The sequence below is a fragment of the Coregonus clupeaformis genome, unplaced genomic scaffold (assembly GCF_020615455.1).
Source record: "Coregonus clupeaformis isolate EN_2021a unplaced genomic scaffold, ASM2061545v1 scaf0126, whole genome shotgun sequence".
NCBI lineage: Eukaryota > Metazoa > Chordata > Actinopteri > Salmoniformes > Salmonidae > Coregonus > Coregonus clupeaformis.
In genome coordinates this window covers 480,026-497,247 of record NW_025533581.1, presented here as the reverse complement: position 1 = coordinate 497,247, position 17,222 = coordinate 480,026, and the positions used below count along the sequence as shown (strand labels likewise).

The 17,222-nt window shown below is 44.8% G+C and overlaps 1 protein-coding gene across 7 annotated transcripts in view; it reads left to right on the top strand.

Annotated features, from left to right (window-relative positions):
• The window catches only part of LOC121550240 (oxysterol-binding protein-related protein 8), a 176,387-nt gene that overhangs the window by 109,805 nt on the left and 49,360 nt on the right, over nucleotides 1–17,222 (top strand). The window contains exon 1 of one of the 7 annotated variants that reach the window (XM_045213603.1): nucleotides 2,805–3,138. The exons of the other annotated variants lie outside the window; for them this stretch is intronic. Coding sequence (XP_045069538.1) covers nucleotides 2,988–3,138 — 151 coding nt within the window. The 5' untranslated portion in view covers nucleotides 2,805–2,987. Of the gene's footprint in view, nucleotides 1–2,804; nucleotides 3,139–17,222 lie in introns of those variants that run through there. 7 annotated transcript variants of the gene reach the window in all.

Below are 17,222 nucleotides of genomic sequence, written 5' to 3'. Positions count from 1 at the left end.
CTGGTGACTTTGTTTAGCTGGCCCAATATTTGTCTGCAAACACTGACCTAATGTGGGCGCTCCCTAAATACCATCATGCAGTATTTCCTGACATGACAGCGACCTGATGCTTCCTAGTCCACTTCTGGGCTTCTGATGCTTAGACTACTACTTTTAACCCAATGGAGGTTAGAGACCCTAACCCAGGGGGTTAAGCAGAACGTGACGTTGTTGGCCCAACATCTTGGTGAAGTTTCTTCACTCTGTTGTTTGATTCGTTTCTTTAATGAAAGGCCATTTTATTCATTTGCACCAGCTGAACTTTCCTTTGAGGGAGCAGGGTTAATTAGGCCTAGGACTTTGAATTATACATACTCTAGAACGTCTTAATTACCTGTGTTAATTGAATTATACATATTCTAGAACGTCTTAATTACCTGTGTTAATTAGCCTGTTTGCTCAGGGATCTGTGTCTGTGTCTGAAATGGCACCCTATTCCCTGTAAAGTGCACTAGTTTTGACCTGGGCCCATAGGGGTCTGGTCAAAAGTAGTGCACCATGTAGAAAATTTGGTGCCATTTGGGACACCAAGGGTCGCCGAGCAACGCTGTGACATCACCGCTGGCTCACAGGACTCGGGAGCTGTTATCAAAGTGGTTTGCCTCGTCTCTAAACAGGCAGGGATGGAATATAGATAACAAACCTTAATTGGCCAGAGTGCACTGAGGTGCCGCAGCTGTTGACAGAACAAACAAAGAAACATTAGGAGGGAAGGGTCAGTTGAATGGGATGGGAGGATGCCAGGAATCTTGTGGGTGGAAAAACAGCAATGCTCTGGAGATATTTTAAACAATAGGCCCGACTCAGTCCTTATCGTTTTCACAGAGATAACCATTGGTGCTCTTTGAGACTGTTCTCAAGGCACTACTTCTCTTGTACCATTTTGTTCTGTACCTGCAACAGACCTTTCTTATGGACAAAATGTTCTTACAGCATTGTCATGGTGACTGGGGCAGCACAACCTTCTTAACCTCTTCCTGGTGCAAGTCGTGGTGACAGTCTTGTCCTAGCTGAGAGACTGAACTGTCCCCTTGAGATTGCAGTCCCAAATATCAATATCTTGAGCTGGGGAAATATTGATAAACTGTCCCTTAGCCATTTCCGTTGTGTGACCTTCCTCATACAGTAACATTACGAGCATTGGTATTAACAGCATTTTAATTAGTTCAGTTTCATTACAAATTGACTGGGTGTCCCTGAGGGTATTGTCTTGAAGACCCTGTTCTCCATCCCTTACATTTGTTGAACAGTGACTATAAGAAATGAGTAGAGAAGACCCTTTTTCACAGTGTTCGTGATCGATTAGTTCTCTCCAAATGCTACTCATGTCAAGCTGGTTGCTAGAAGACTGACAAATAGCAAGCCACAAATAGCAAACTACAGGTCAGAAAATAGCTTTTTGATCCTTCAACATACAATCTTTTTGACAGGTAGAATGGGCAATGGTCTTAAAACATAGATGGCCTTGATTGCAGTGTACAGAGCTAAGGATGAGCTTTTGTGTGATGAACAGATTAGAAAGAAAGGTAAGTAAATAATATCAAATCAAATGTTATTTGCCACTTGCGCCGAGTACAACAGGTGTAGACCTTACAGTGAAATGCTTACTTACAAGCCCTTAACCAACAATGCAGTTTTAAGAAAAATAAGTGTTAAGAAAAAAATATATATATTAAAGCGCAGCAGTAAAATAATATAACATTAGGGAGTGCCACTTATGGCTTTGGATATTACAGGATCAGCCTTTGTCTTCTCCCTGAGGGGCTCAAAGGAATTGATTGGCCAGACAAGCATTGGGGAAGTCAACCGGCCAGTTTGGTCTTTGTGTCTGGGGAATACGATAGGGCATGCAGAGTGTTTGTCCAAGAGAGGCTTCATTCTATCCTCACAGGCAGTGTCAATAGAGACTGGATTTATTACAAGTAGATTTGTCGCTCATTTCTGTTTGTGTGGGTGGGTGGGTGTGTTTGTGTGTTAGTGTCTAGTGTGTGTGTGTTTAGTGTGTGGTAGCAGGTGTCTGAGCGTTAGAGTGCTGTAGCTGTAGTTCTCAGTCAGACGTGCATGATTATGTCACGCACTCACACACTGTGAGAAAGAGAGGGGGAATATTAATCTGAGCTGTCTTGTTCAAGGAGAGGGGAAAGAGATTTAGGAGGAGAGAGACCACGAGAGGAGATACCACGAGAGGGCGGCAGGTAGCTTAGCTTTAAGAGCCAAAAGATCGCTGATTCGAATCCACGAGCCGACTAGGTGAATAATCTGCCAATGTGCCCTTGAGCAAGGCACTTAACCCTAACTGCTCCTGTAAGTCGCTCTGTATAAGAGTGTCTGCTAAATGACTACAATGTAAAAATGAGGAGATACCACACAGAGAAATACAGAGAGTACAGAGAGGAGAAAAAGAAAGAGAGGGGGAAAGAGAGGACGAGGACAGGAAGAGGGAGACGGCGGTTGGCAGTGAGAAAAGCAGAGATATTCATTGAAAGAAGGAAAGAGAAAGAGGGGTAGCAAGCTGTTGTTGGAGGAGGCTAGATAAGATGCAACACTGCTGGGAGTAGGAGGGGGAAGGACTCTGCTGATTCGTCAGCGTAGTGCTCAGAGCCTCCTCCCCTTGCACTCACTCACTCACTCACACACAGACAGACAGGGGGGAGGGAGAGAGAGAGAGAGGGGGGGAGAGAGAGAGAGAGAGAGAGAGAGAGAGAGAGAGAGAGAGAGAGAGAGAGAGAGAGAGAAGGAACAAGAGAGAGGGAGGGAGAAAGCGACAAATTGTGCTGCACTGGTTTGAGTGCCTGGAGACTGAGTTTCTGTGCTTGCTGTGTCCTGTGTGTGTGCCTGGCTGCGGGCGATCAGATCTGAGAATTTCGCGGTCAGCGGCTTCGCCCTCCTTGGCCCACGCTGATCCCCGGCAGGCCCTCCTCAGGCCCCCCCGGGCTCTCGCCGGCCCCATGATGAAGGAGGAGGGAGTGCTGTGCCGTCGCCGCTTCTCCACATGCGGCACGACCAGCTCGCCGCGGCCCCCACACCCCGACGGACGCAAGCTCATCCGCAACGCTTCTTTCGGGGGCTACAACGAGCTGTCGCCCCTCTCGCTGCCAGGTGGGTGTGGTAGTTGAGATGGTGGTGGACCCCGCACCCTTCCCCTCCAGTCTGATGAGGAGCCTGCCCTACACCCAGCTAGTTGTAGGCTAGCTGTTGCTTTGAGTAATACCCTCTGTACAGTAGCGGAGTTACCTGTGTGCTTGTTCCCTGTAGAGTCGTAACCCCTAGATACTGGTTGTTGGACGGTGACTGTGCTGTTATTTGTGCTGGACCTTTTTTTGAAGGTTATTGTGTTCTGGATGCACACTGTAGCAATATTGGAACTACAGGTATACTGTTGCTATGGTGGCGTCCCAGTAGCGGAGTTACCTGTGTGCTTGTTCCCTATAGAGACAGAGTCGTAACCCATAGATACTGGTTGTAGACTGTGACAGTGCTACTATTTCAGATACAAATGTGTGGGATGTTATTGTTTTCAGTATACTGTCACAATATTGGAACAGTTCTCTTGCTGTTCCTTTTTACATTGCAGATTCTGATGTTGAACCTGTCCTGTCTATTTCGTCTAAGAGTTCTGAATTTTTATATTATAATATACTTTTAATATAATATTTGTCCTTGTATAGAAATGTACTCAGTCATATACAGACGTATTATATTGTACTCGGTAGCCCGAGTAGCTGTGCGCTGCTTTGGAGTGGCCATCCACCTGAGCCTGAGATCGACAGGGCTTTCATGGAACGTCAACTGAAGTGAATGAGACCTAAAGCTTCTGTAGTGAGTGTCATGTTTTTAACCTGTCAGCCTCCCAGCCACCGAGCCGGCACAGACTCCATTCATCTCTGTTGAAGACTGTCTGAGAGGCTCTCTCCCTGCCAGGAGAGCCGCAGGCTTTTCACAAAGATTTCCGATTCACCGGAGACGGCTGGTGCAGGCTGGTTGCATTGTCTGTCTCTCTCTCTCTCTCTTTCTCTGCCTCCTTTCTTTTCCTTCACTCACTTCTCAGTCACTTTTAAGCCAAATTTAAGCTCAATAAAAATAGGTATGTGATACTATTTCCTTATTATCAACAAACATTACATTTCAGAATCAGGTTGTATATAGCTTAACCTATCAAAAGCGTATCTGCCATTTTGGAGCCCATCTCCACACAGTTTCATCGGTGCTCCAGCTTCTCTGCCCATAGATCATAGTGACTGTACGGCTGGGGCCTGTCGGCTGGGCTCTGATCTCCCCCCTCTTTCAGGGTTACCTGGGGCTAGCTTCTCCACAGGAGGTGCCAGTGAGGGGCCAATGACTCAGCAGATTAACCTGGGCGGTGGTCTATTAATAGACCAATCACGTGCACCAAAAAGACAGACGGGAAATATCAGTGTCCTAATAGCTCCGAGCCCGTCCCCACATGCCCACACGTTTGAAATATTATCCACCCCAAAGATTAAGCGGCTTTGTCTGGCCAGCAGCTCTGGCAGCGTAGCCAAGGAGGATCCGGTCCACGCCGACTGCCAATGAACACTCCCCCTTTTGTGTTGTTGTTGTTGTTGTTGTTGTTGTTGCTAGCCGTTGTTTGCATGCTGACCATTAATTGGTTTTGGAGGTCATGAATGGGGAAATGGAGAAAGGGTGGAATTGCGGTGCTCTGCTAGCTCTGTTAACAACGGAATGGCAGTACAGATTTATTTTTAATTAACCTTTATTTAAGCAGGGAGTCATGCTGAGACCACGGTCTCTTTCGCAGATGAGCCCTGCAGCAGATGAGCCCTGCAATTTGGATCAGAGTAACCATTGCAGCACCCCATTACAAAGTCATTACAGGGGTTGCATCCCAAATGGCACCCTATTCCCTATTTAGTGCACTGCTTTTGAACTCTGGTCAAAAGTAGTGCACTATATAGGGAATAGGGTGCCAGTCTCGCCATGTGATGACAGGGCTGCGTCGCTTGCTTCCTTAAAGGGGCAATCTGCAGTTAAAACAGTAACAAAGAGGACACCCCACCACTGTTTTGGTAAGAATGCTGAGGGATGGGGCTGGAGAAATGTAACCACTCTCAAATTCATAGTCAGAGCTATGGATGCAAGGACTGACCATCCATGAGATCAAAATGATAGTTTTAACCATGTCTTTTGGCTATACATCAGAACCCAAAAGCTTATATTTTGGATTATGAAGGGGTAAGACAGTTGAACTATGCTCATGAGGAATTTGTCAATTATGTTCTTCAACAATCAATGGCTATACAGTTGAAGTCGGAAGTTTACATACACCTTAGCCAAATACATTTAAACTCAGTTTTTCACAATTCCTGACATATAATCCTAGTAAGAATTCCCTGTCTTAGGTCCGTTAGGATCACCACCTTATTTTAAGAATGTGAAATGTCAGAATAATAGTAAAGAGAATGATTTATTTCAGCTTTTATTTCTTTCATCACATTTCGTGATTTCGGGTAGCCTTCCACAAGCTTCCCACAATAAGTTGGGTGAATTTTGGCCCATTCCTCCTGACAGTGATGGTGATACTGAGTCAGGTTTGTAGGCATCCTTGCTCGCACACGCTTTTTCAGTTCTGCCCACAAATGTTCTATAGGATTGAGGTCAGGGCTTTGTGATGGCCACTCCAATACCTTGACTTTGTTGTCCTTAAGCCATTTTGCCACAACTTTGGAAGTATGCTTGGGGTCATTGTCCATTTGGAAGACCCATTTGCGACCAAGCTTTAACTTCCTGACTGATGTCTTGAGATGTTACTTCAATATATCCACATAATTTTCCTTCCTCATGATGCCATCTATTTTGTGAAGTGCACCAGTCCCTCCTGCAGCAAAGCACCCCCACAGCATGATGCTGCCACCCCCGTGCTTCACGGTTGGGATGGTGTTCTACGGCTTGCAAGCAACCCCCTTTTTCCTCCAAACATAACGATGGTCATTATGGCCAAACAGTTCTATTTTTGTTTCATCAGACCAAAAAGTATGATCTTTGTCCCCATGTGCAGTTGCAAACCGTAGTCTGGCTTTTTTATGGCGGTTTTGGAGCAGTGGCTTCTTCCTTGCTGAGCGGCCTTTCAGGTTATGTCGATATAGGACTCGTTTTACTGTGGATATAGATACTTTTGTACCTGTTTCCTCCAGCATCTTCACAAGGTCCTTTGCTGTTGTTCTGGGATTGATTTGCACTTTTCGCACCAAAGTACGTTCATCTCTAGGAGACAGAACGCATCTCCTTCCTGAGCGGTATGACGGCTGCGTGGTCCCATGGTGTTTATACTTGCATACTATTGTTTGTACAGATGAACGTGGTACCTTCAGGCGTTTGTAAATTGCTCCCAAGGATGAACCAGACTTGTGGAGGTCTACAATTCTAAGGTCTTGGCTGATTTCTTTTGATTTTCCCATGATGTCAAGCAAGGAGGCACTGAGTTTGAAGGTAGGCCTTGAAATGCATCCACAGGTACACCTCCAATTGACCAGGTTTGCACACACTGCAGCAGGGATTTTGGCCCACTCCTCCATACAGACCTTCTCCAGATCCTTCAGGTTTCGGGGCTGTCGCTGGGCAATACGGACTTTCAGCTCCCTCCAAAGATTTTCTATTGGCTAGGCCACTCCAGGACCTTGAGATGCTTCTTACGGAGCCACTCCTTAGTTGCCCTGGCTGTGTGTTTCGGGTCGTTGTCATGCTGGAAGACCCAGCCACAACCCATCTTCAATGCTCTTACTGAGGGAAGGAGGTTGTTGGCCAAGATCTCGCGATACATGGCCCCATCCATCCTCCCCTCAATACGGTGCAGTCGTCCTGTCCCCTTTGCAGAAAAGCATCCCCAAAGAATGATGTTTCCACCTCCATGCTTCACGGTTGGGATGGTGTTCTTGGGGTTGTACTCATCCTTCTTCTTCCTCCAAACACGGCGAGTGGAGTTTAGACCAAAAAGCTTTATTTTTGTCTCATTAGACCACATGACCTTCTCACTTTCCTCCTCTGGATCATCCAGATGGTCATTGGCAAACTTCAGACGGGCCTGGACATGCGCTGGCTTGAGCAGGGGGACCTTGCGTGCGCTGCAGGATTTTAATCAATGACGGCGTAGTGTGTTACTAATGGTTTTATTTGAGACTGTGGTCCCAGCTCTCTTCAGGTCATTGACCAGGTCCTGCCGTGTAGTTCTGGGCTGATCCCTCACCTTCCTCATGATCATTGATGCCCCACAAGGTGAGATATTGCATGGAGCCCCAGACCGAGGGTGATTGACCGTCATCTTGAACTTCTTCCATTTTCTAATAATTGTGCCAACAATTGTTGCCTTCTCACCAAGCTGCTTGCCTATTGTCCTGTAGCCCATCCCAGCCTTGTGCAGGTCTACAATTTTATCCCTGATGTCCTTACACAGCTCTCTGGTCTTGGCCATTGTGGAGAGGTTGGAGTCTGTTTGATTGAGTGTGTGGACAGGTGTCTTTTATACAGGTAACGAGTTCAAACAGGTGCAGTTAATACAGGTAATGAGTGGAGAACAGGAGGGCTTCTTAAAGAAAAACTAACAGGTCTGTGAGAGCCGGAATTCTTACTGGTTGGTAGGTGATCAAATACTTATGTCATGCAATAAAATGCAAATTAATTATTTAAAAATCATACAATGTGATTTTCTGGATTTTTGTTTTAGATTCCGTCTCTCACAGTTGAAGTGTACATATGATAAAAACTACAGACCTCTACATGCTTTGTAAGTAGGAAAACCTGCAAAATCGGCAGTGTATCAAATACTTGTTCTCCCCACTGTAGCAGGCAATGTTTTCACCATTCCCCAATTGTCGTCAGGCCAGCTGTTGCTAGGGAACCTTTCGGTTCTTCCCGAAAACATGGTGTCAGTGTTCGTCAAAGCTGTCATGCCGTGTGCGTGCGTGTGTGTGTGCACTCCATCCATAGACATGACAAAAACACACACAATTGACATGCGCCTCCACTGACACTTCACTGTCTTATATAATGATCCATCCATGAAGAACATCATATCTGTTGTTCAGGGTACAAGTAGGGTGCCATGCCACCCCCTCGCAGCATCATGGTACGGACCATCTCACTGGGAATGGATGGTATGACAGGTAGCCTAAGTGGTTGGTTCCACATCAACATCCTCAGAGGGGTGTTTATATTCACTTCAGTTATGGAGAAGCAAGAAACAAAGAACTCTAACTGTTGAAATGTTATTTTGGTTAGCATTGGTACACCCTCAGTGGGTAGGCAGAAACCGGAAGCATCAGTTTTACAGGGGAAAAGCAGAGAACAGGTGAAGCCTGAAAACTGGATGCTTCCAGTTTCAGCCGACCCGATCAGGCATTAATCTTTTTGCCAGCTACGTTAGGTTAGACAAACAAATCTCACTGTTGAAAGGCCATTTGGGTTAGCATTGGTATGCAGTGATAAGATACTTTCTTTGTTTCTTGTCAGCCTATGTTCTAGGTTTGTCTAGGGAGAATGTGGAGTGTGTCTTTGGAGGAAAGGTAGAGAGAAATGTGAAGCATAAGGCCTTATTAACTACTGGTTTATGACCCCTAAGCATAAAGCCTTATTAACTACTGGTTTATGCTCCCTTTGCAATCACTGGGGCTTGTCTCTCTTCCCATTCATATTCACACGTTTCTCTCATGATTTACCTGCAAGGTGTTTGTTAAAGCGTCAATCACCTTACAATCTAAACGATTCAATGGCATCAATAGGTTTTCACACAAAAACAGCTCTCATCCAGCATTAGATATGTTCATTCATAGTGACACACACCAGGAAAAGCCGATGAATAAAATTGCCGCCGGCCAATTGTCAGGGAGAAGAAAAAAAATCCTATTGTGAAATAATGCATTTTAGCCTATTCATTGATTGAAATACCAGTCAATGTAGTGTAAGAGCTGCTGCTACAGCTCATCAAACAGCTGTTGGTTGCTGCTGGAGTGTTACATGTGCTTTCATAAGCCCAATCGTTGCATAACAATTCTAAATGCAGTATTGTATTACAAATAATGGCCATGATTAAAAATAACTACTATTTTTATTTCTCAACTGGTAATAGAGGGGTTGGTTGTTTAAATCAAATCAAATCAAATTGTATTTGTCACATACACGTGTTTAGCAGATGTTATTGCGGGTGCAGCGAAATGCTTGTGCTTCTAGCTCCGACAGTGCAGTAATATCTAACAATTTCACAACATATACCCAATACACACAAATCTAAGTAAGGAATGGAATTTAAGAATATATACATACATGGACAAGCAATGACAGAGCGGCATGGACTAAGATACAGTAGAATATTATAGAATACACTATATATACATATATGAGATGAGTAGTGCAAGATATGTAAACATTATTAAAGTGACTAGTGTTCCATTTCTTAAAGTGGCCAGTGATTTCAATAGGCAGCAGCAGCCTCTACTGTGCTAGTGATGGCTATTTACAGTGAGGGAAATAAGTATTTGACCCCTCTGCAAAACATGACTTAGTACTTGGTGGCAAAACACTTGTTGTCAATCACAGAGGTCAGATGTTTCTTGTAGTTGGCCACCAGGTTTGCACACATCTCAGGAGGGATTTTGTTCCACTCCTCTTTGCAGATCTTCTCCAAGTCATTAAGGTTTCGAGGCTGACGTTTGGCAACTCGAACCTTCAGCTCCCTCCACATATTTTCTATGGGATTAAGGTCTGGAGACTGGCTAGGCCACTCCAGGACCTTAATGTGCTTCTTCTTGAGCCACTCCTTTGTTGCCTTGGCCGTGTGTTTTGGGTCATTGTCATGCTGGAATACCCATCCACGACCCATTTTCAATGCCCTGGCTGAGGGAAGGAGGTTCTCACCCAAGATTTGACGGTACATGGCCCCGTCCATCGTCCCTTTGATGCGGTGAAGTTGTCCTGTCCCCTTAGCAGAAAAACACCCCCAAATGTTTCCACCTCCATGTTTGACGGTGGGGATGGTGTTCTTGGGGTCATAGGCAGCATTCCTCCTCCTCCAAACACGGCGAGTTGAGTTGATGCCAAAGAGCTCGATTTTGGTCTCATCTGACCACAACACTTTCACCCAGTTCTCCTCTGAATCATTCAGATGTTCATTGGCAAACTTCAGACGGGCCTGTATATGTGATGTCTTGAGCAGGGGGACCTTGCGGGCGCTGCAGGATTTCAGTCCTTCACGGCGTAGTGTGTTACCAATTGTTTTCTTGGTGACTATGGTCCCAGCTGCCTTGAGATCATTGACAAGATCCTCCTGTGTAGTTCTGGGCTGATTCCTAACCGTTCTCATGATCATTACAACTCCACGAGGTGAGATCTTGCATGGAGCCCCAGGCCGAGGGAGATTGACAGTTATTGTGTGTTTCTTCCATTTGCGAATAATCGCACCAACTGTTGTCACCTTCTCACCAAGCTGCTTGGCAATGGTCTTGTAGCCCATTCCAGCCTTGTGTAGGTCTACAATCTTGTCCCTGACATCCTTGGAGAGCTCTTTGGTCTTGGCCATGGTGGAGAGTTTGGAATCTGATTGATTGATTGCTTCTGTGGACAGGTGTCTTTTATACAGGTAACAAACTGAGATTAGGAGCACTCCCTTTAAGAGTGTGCTCCTAATCTCAGCTCGTTACCTGTATAAAAGACACCTGGGAGCCAGAAATCATTCTGATTGAGAGGGGGTCAAATACTTATTTCCCTCATTACAATGCTAATCAATTTATAATATTTTTGACATGCGTTTTTCTGCATTTTATTGTTGTTATTCTGTCTCTCACTGTTCAAATAAACCTACCATTAAAATTATAGACTGATCATTTCTTTGTCAGTGGGCAAACGTACAAAATCAGCAGGGGATCAAATACTTTTTTCCCTCACTGTAACAGTCTGATGACCTTGAGATAGAAGCCGTTTTTCATTCTCTCGGTCCCAGCTTTGATGCACCTGTACTGACCTCGCCTTCTGGATGATAGCGCGGTGAACAGGCAGTGGCTCGGGAGGTTGATGTCCTTGATGATCTTGGAGGGCGGGTAGTTTGCCCCCGATAATGTGTTCGGCAGACCGTGCCACCCTCTGGAGAGCCCTGCGGTGGATGGCGGTGCAGTTGCCGTACCAGGCGGTGATACAGCCCGACAGGATGCTCTCAATTGTGCATCTGTAAAAATTGTGAGGGTTTTAGGTGCCAAGCCAAATTTCTTCAGCCTCCTGAGGTTGAAGAGGCTCTGTTGCGCCTTCTTCACCACACTGTCTGCGTGGGTGGACAATTTCAGTTTGTCAGTGATGTGTACGCCAAGGAACTTGAAGCTTTTCACCTTCTCCACTGCGGTCCCGTCGATGTGGATAGGGGTGTGCACCCTCCGCTGTTTCCCGAAGTCCATGTTTTGTTGACGTTGAGTGAGAGGTAATTTTCCTGGCACCACACTCCCAGTGCCTTCACCTCCTCCCTGTAGGCTGTCTCGTCATTGTTGGTAATCAAGCCTACTACTGTTGTGTTGTCAGCAAACTTGATGATTGAGTTGGAGGTGTGCTTGGCCACGCAGTCATGGGTGAACAGGGAGTACAGGAGTGGGCTGAGCACGCACCCTTGTGGGGCCCCATTGTTGAGGATCAGCGAAGTGGAGATGTTGTTTCCTACCTTCACCACCTGGGGGCGGCCCGTCAGGAAGTCCAGGTCCCAGTTGCACAGGGTGGGGTTCAGACCCAGGGCCTCGAGCTTAATGATAAGCTTGGAGGGTACTATGGTGTTGAATGCTGAGCTATAGTCAATGAACAGCATTCTTACATAGGTATTCCTCTTGTCCAGATGGGATAGGGCAGTGTGCAGTGTGATGGTGATTGCATCGTCTGTGGATCTATTGGGGCGGTAAGCAAATTGAAGTGGGTCTAGGGTGACAGGTAAGGTAGAAGGGATATGATCCTTGACTAGTCTCTCAAAGCACTTCATGATGACAGAAGTGAGTGCTACGGGGCGATAGTCATTTAGTTCAGTTACCTTTGCTTTCTTGGGTACAGGAACAATGGTGGCCATCTTGAAGCATGTGGGGACAGCAGACTGGGAAAGGGAGAGATTGAAAATGTCCATAAACACACCAGCCAGCTGGTCTGCGCATGCTCTGAGGACGCGGCTAGGGATGCCGTCTGGTCCGGCAGCATTGCGGGGGTTAACATGCTTAAACGTCTTACTCACGTCGGCCACGGAGAAGGAGAGGCCACAGTCCTTGGTAGTGGGCCTCGTCGGTGGCACTATGTTATCCTCAAAGCGGGCGAAGAAGGTGTTTAGCTTGTCTGGAAGCGAGATGTCGGTGTCGGCGACGTGGCTGGTTTTCCTTTTGTAGTCTGTGATTGTCTGTAGACCCTGCCACATACGTGTCGTGTCTGAGCCGTTGAATTGCGACTCCACTTTGTCTCTATACTGATGTTTTGCCAGTTTAATTGACTTGTGGAGTGAGTAGCTACACTGTTTGTATTCTGCCATATTCCCAGTCACCTTGCTGTTTAGCAACAAAACCAACGCGTACGCAACTATGGGGCAAAACAGACGGGTAAGTTTAGATTGTTGACAACATGTAAACAATATTTCGTCTCCAATGTTTATTGAAATCATAAATACATTTGCACAAAGAGCACTTGTTGCCTGTCAAATACATCGTTACAGTTGTTGGTTAGCTAGCTAGCGAATTTTTGCCATATTAGTATTGACATGAAATCAGTCAAAACACCTCAAAACTAGACATGATATCAAGAACAATATGAAACTAGCTGAAACGAATCACTTACGATTCCCCACATGGCAGATTGTCATTGTTGCTAGCTATCTGGCCATCCAGAATCTCAACAACAGAAGGACTTCTGCCCCATTTAAGCGTGTGCATATCGTTTTCGTGACGTTGTCAGCTAACCCATCTATTGAAGCGCGCTTCCCATATGCCATTCAAGTGCATAGGCAACTAGGTAGGCTTCAGCGCGTCACACACCACTTTGCAGTGAGCTGGAGGCAGTATGCATTTTGAAAACATATAATATAATTGTTTGAAACCTGAACGTTTTACTACATATTATGAAAATCTAACCAAATGTGCAGCCAATTATTTTATACAGACTTCCATATTCCATTGAAACCAGTAGCCTATTTCTCTCACGTTCTATTGTTTTCAAAGCAACTTTCTTTCATTGTCCAGTAGCCAAAGGCACAATCCTGGTCATATTAGCAACCGAGGCTAGTTGTCTTTAGATCTCCCCTCTTTTCATCTTGGTCTCATGGAACCGCTTGCATGTGTGGTGCGCTTTTGACTGTTTTCCCGCTAATTGCCTTATGGAACGAACATTCGCGCGTAGCCTACTGCATTGTGTGCATTGCTGCACTTATAATGTGAAGAAATAATAGTTTATCAACATTTTAAGTTAAACGTTCTGATCTGTTGCCTGAATCTCATTGCTTTTTAAAGTTTTTTGGATGTAGCCTAGGCCTACTGGTTGTATGAATTTGGGATCTATCGTCCCACAATGGCCCCAGTCTGTTTGGAATAGGCTATTTCTTTCTCACACAGAACGACAAGCTGACCAATATAATAGGTAAACTTTTCTACTATGGGGGATAGTAGATTAGCATAGGCTAGTGATTATGCTGTTCATTGCTGGTCTTGTTGGCTGAGGAAAAGTAAATATGGACGGTTATTCTAACATCTTCTTCAAAGTGTGCATCAGAATTCTGTAAGAAGGACGCACACACGCCATTGCATCCTGGAGCGTGTTCTCTTAAGATGAATACTTGAAAAAGAAAAGGAAAGCCGCACACTCAAGGAGCTCAGATGCAATAATTTAATATCCTAATAACCAACGTTTCGACAGACAAGCTGTCTTCATCAGGGTATAATGACAAACACTGCGGGTCACTAGTTTAAATAGTGTGAAAGGACACCCGCAGGTGTCTGTAATCATGGCCGGGTGTGGCCTAATAGCATTGGCCAATTCACAGATAAAAACAACATACAAAAAACATGGATAGCATATGATCATAGATACTTGGCTACATAGGCCCACAACATTTACAATGAATAGCAAAATCACAAGATTATTTCATCTGAGCTCCATGAGTGTGCGGCTTTCCTTTTCAAGTGTTTTACGCCGTCAGCCAGCACCTCGCCTAAATAGGTGTGCGTTTCTTTCGCCTTTCTCTTAAGATGAATAACCATAAACAAAATGTGATTTCTGTCATTCTGAGCACCGTGGGTCGACGCCCAAATCCGGTTACGCACGCACGCACCCACCCAATGGGTCCGATACATTTCTTAAATGTCCGGTAATTTTAAATGCTGCCGGTCAAATGTCTGGCGCCACATTTTCCTAACGAAACCCTGACACACACACACACACACACACACAAAGATGCCTCATCCGAAACTCCTCAGCCAAATAACCTAACATCCCTCTAATGTCCCATATCCTTAAAGGGACATAATATATCAAATTGATTTAATTTGAATGAATAAACATTGTCTGGCCATGCTAGACAGTTGACTCAACCTATCCAGACAGATAATCTGTACCTCATTTGACAAAGTAGATGAATGAAAATAAGGTTTACAGAGAGCTTTGTGTCTACCTTCTCTCTCTAACACATCTCTCCATAGAGCCTTCAGAATAAGAGCCTCCCAAATGGCACCCTATTCCCTATTTAGTGCACTGCTTTTGACCAGAGCTCTATCAAAAGTAGTGCACTACATAGGGAGTAGGGTGTCCTGTCTTTTTATTTTCCTTCCCTTCGCTCTGTCACTATTTATACGATGTTCTGTCTTTCTCGATCCCTTCTCCGTTTCTCTCAGTTGTTTGTCGCAGAGCAAGCGCTAGTCAGTCAGGACACTGTGTGTATGTGTTCACACTGTTTACATCAATATTCAATTTCTTTAAACAAACTGAACTATCAACACTTGATGACATACTTTAGGGCACATCCAATCAATACATTCAAGAGGTGGGTAATGAGCAGATATTACACGCATGCATCTTGGTAGCTACAACAAAGTACACAGGACACCATTAAATCATCACTACTCACACCAAAAAAATCATAGTGTTAATTAGGGCACACCTTAGCAAAACGTTTCAAAACATTATGCAACGGAAAGCGAAAATTGGCATTTCTTACAGGACATATCCTGGTAGATCCTCCCCGTTTCACTCTGTTTTCTTCCGTTTGTTGCCTACTGAACTTGACCTAGCCAGGTGCACCCCTAACGAGGACACTGTATAGCCTTCTGTAATTACATTTACATTTTAGTCATTTAGCACACGCTCTTATCCAGAGCGACTTACAGTTAGTGAGTGCATACATTATTTTTTAAATATATTTTTCATACTGGCCCCCCGTGGGAAATTACTCCTTAGGGATAGAAGAGACTCAGCCTTTCCAACATCAAAAACATTTTAATTAGGACCATGGCGACCCAAATGGCACCCTATTCCCTTTACAGTGCACTACTTGTGACTAGGGCCCATAGGGAATGGGGTGCCATGTGGGACAAACGCCATCTCTTACTGGCGAGACTGACAGCGCGAATTTGAACGCAAAAATATTTAACCAGGAAAAGACCTAAGAGGACCTGGCAAGAGGTCTGCAGGAAGTAGTCAGCATAAACACATTAAACAAGAGCACAGTACATTAAAAACAGTTACAATGATCAATGACATGTTCTGTTATAAGAGCTTTACACTCAGACAGCATACTGCATGTAGCCTACTGACTAGCCTTTTATAGGACAAACATGTAGCTTACTGACTAGCCTTTTATAGGACTAACATGTAGCTTACTGACTAGCCTTTTATAGGACAAACATGTAGCTTACTGACTAGCCTTTTATAGGACTAACATGTAGCTTACTGACTAGCCTTTTATAGGACAAACATGTAGCTTACTGACTAGCCTTTTATAGGACTAACATGTAGCTTACTGACTAGCCTTTTATAGGACTAACATGTAGCCTACTGACTAGCCTTTTATAGGACTAACATGTAGCTTACTGACTATGCTTTTATAGGACTAACATACAAAGGTTATCCCACTTGTACTCTGGTATAAAGCAATATTACCCAGTCCCTTAGTGAGGACATTTTAATGATACGTGATGCGACATTAATATTACCCAGTTCTTTAGTGTGGACATTTGATGATACGTGATAAGACATCAATATTACCCAGTCCCTTAGTGAGGACATTTGATGGTACGTGATAAGACCTTTCAGTTACTGGCCCAACGCTCTTAACTGATAAGACATCAATATTACCCAGTCCCTTAGTGAGGACATTTAATGGTATGTGATAAGAGATCAATATTACCCAGTCCTTTAGTGAGGACATTTAATGGTATGTGATAAGACATCAGTAAAATGGTGAAAATAAATGACTGTGCTGTCCTTGAGTCACTGCACACACACACTCTCTCTCTCTCTCTCGCTCTCTCTAACACACACACACTGGGTCTCTCTCCGTCCCCACTGTTTTTCATCACAGAGGAAAGCCACTGTGGTCAGCACCTCTGGATGTAATGCTTGCCGCTAAACCACAGCTCTCTTTAATCTCTGAGCCACTTCACACACACACACTAGCACGGACATCCCAATTCAGCCATTATTTTAGGACAAGCTTCTCCAAAGGAGGGCAAAATATAGGCCCAGTCCCAAATCAACTTCTAGATATAGGCCCAGTCCCAAATCAACTCCTAGATATAGGCCCAGTCCCAAATCAACTCCTAGATATAGGTCCAGTTTCAAATCAACTCCTAAATATAGGGCCAGTCCCAAATTAACTCCTAGATATTGGGCCAGTCCCAAATCAACTCCTAGATATTGGGCCAGTCCCAAATCAACTCCTAGATATAGGCCCAGTCCCCGTTGGCGACTGACGGCCGCCATTTTTGCCCATTTCTGAATGTAGAATTGGTTTGCAAGTTACGGCCGGCACTCTGTTCAGAGGTGCTAATTACTGTCGGCCGGCAGACGCTTGACAATCATAGCGGTCTGTCCATGCCTTTAGTGTGCATGTGTGTGTGAACTGTTTGTCTACACAATAAGGCAGACAAGATAGCAATGAATAGGCTTTGAGTAGCCTGATTACCCAAGAGCCTCTCCTTCAAGCCTAAACTCGACTCTCTCTC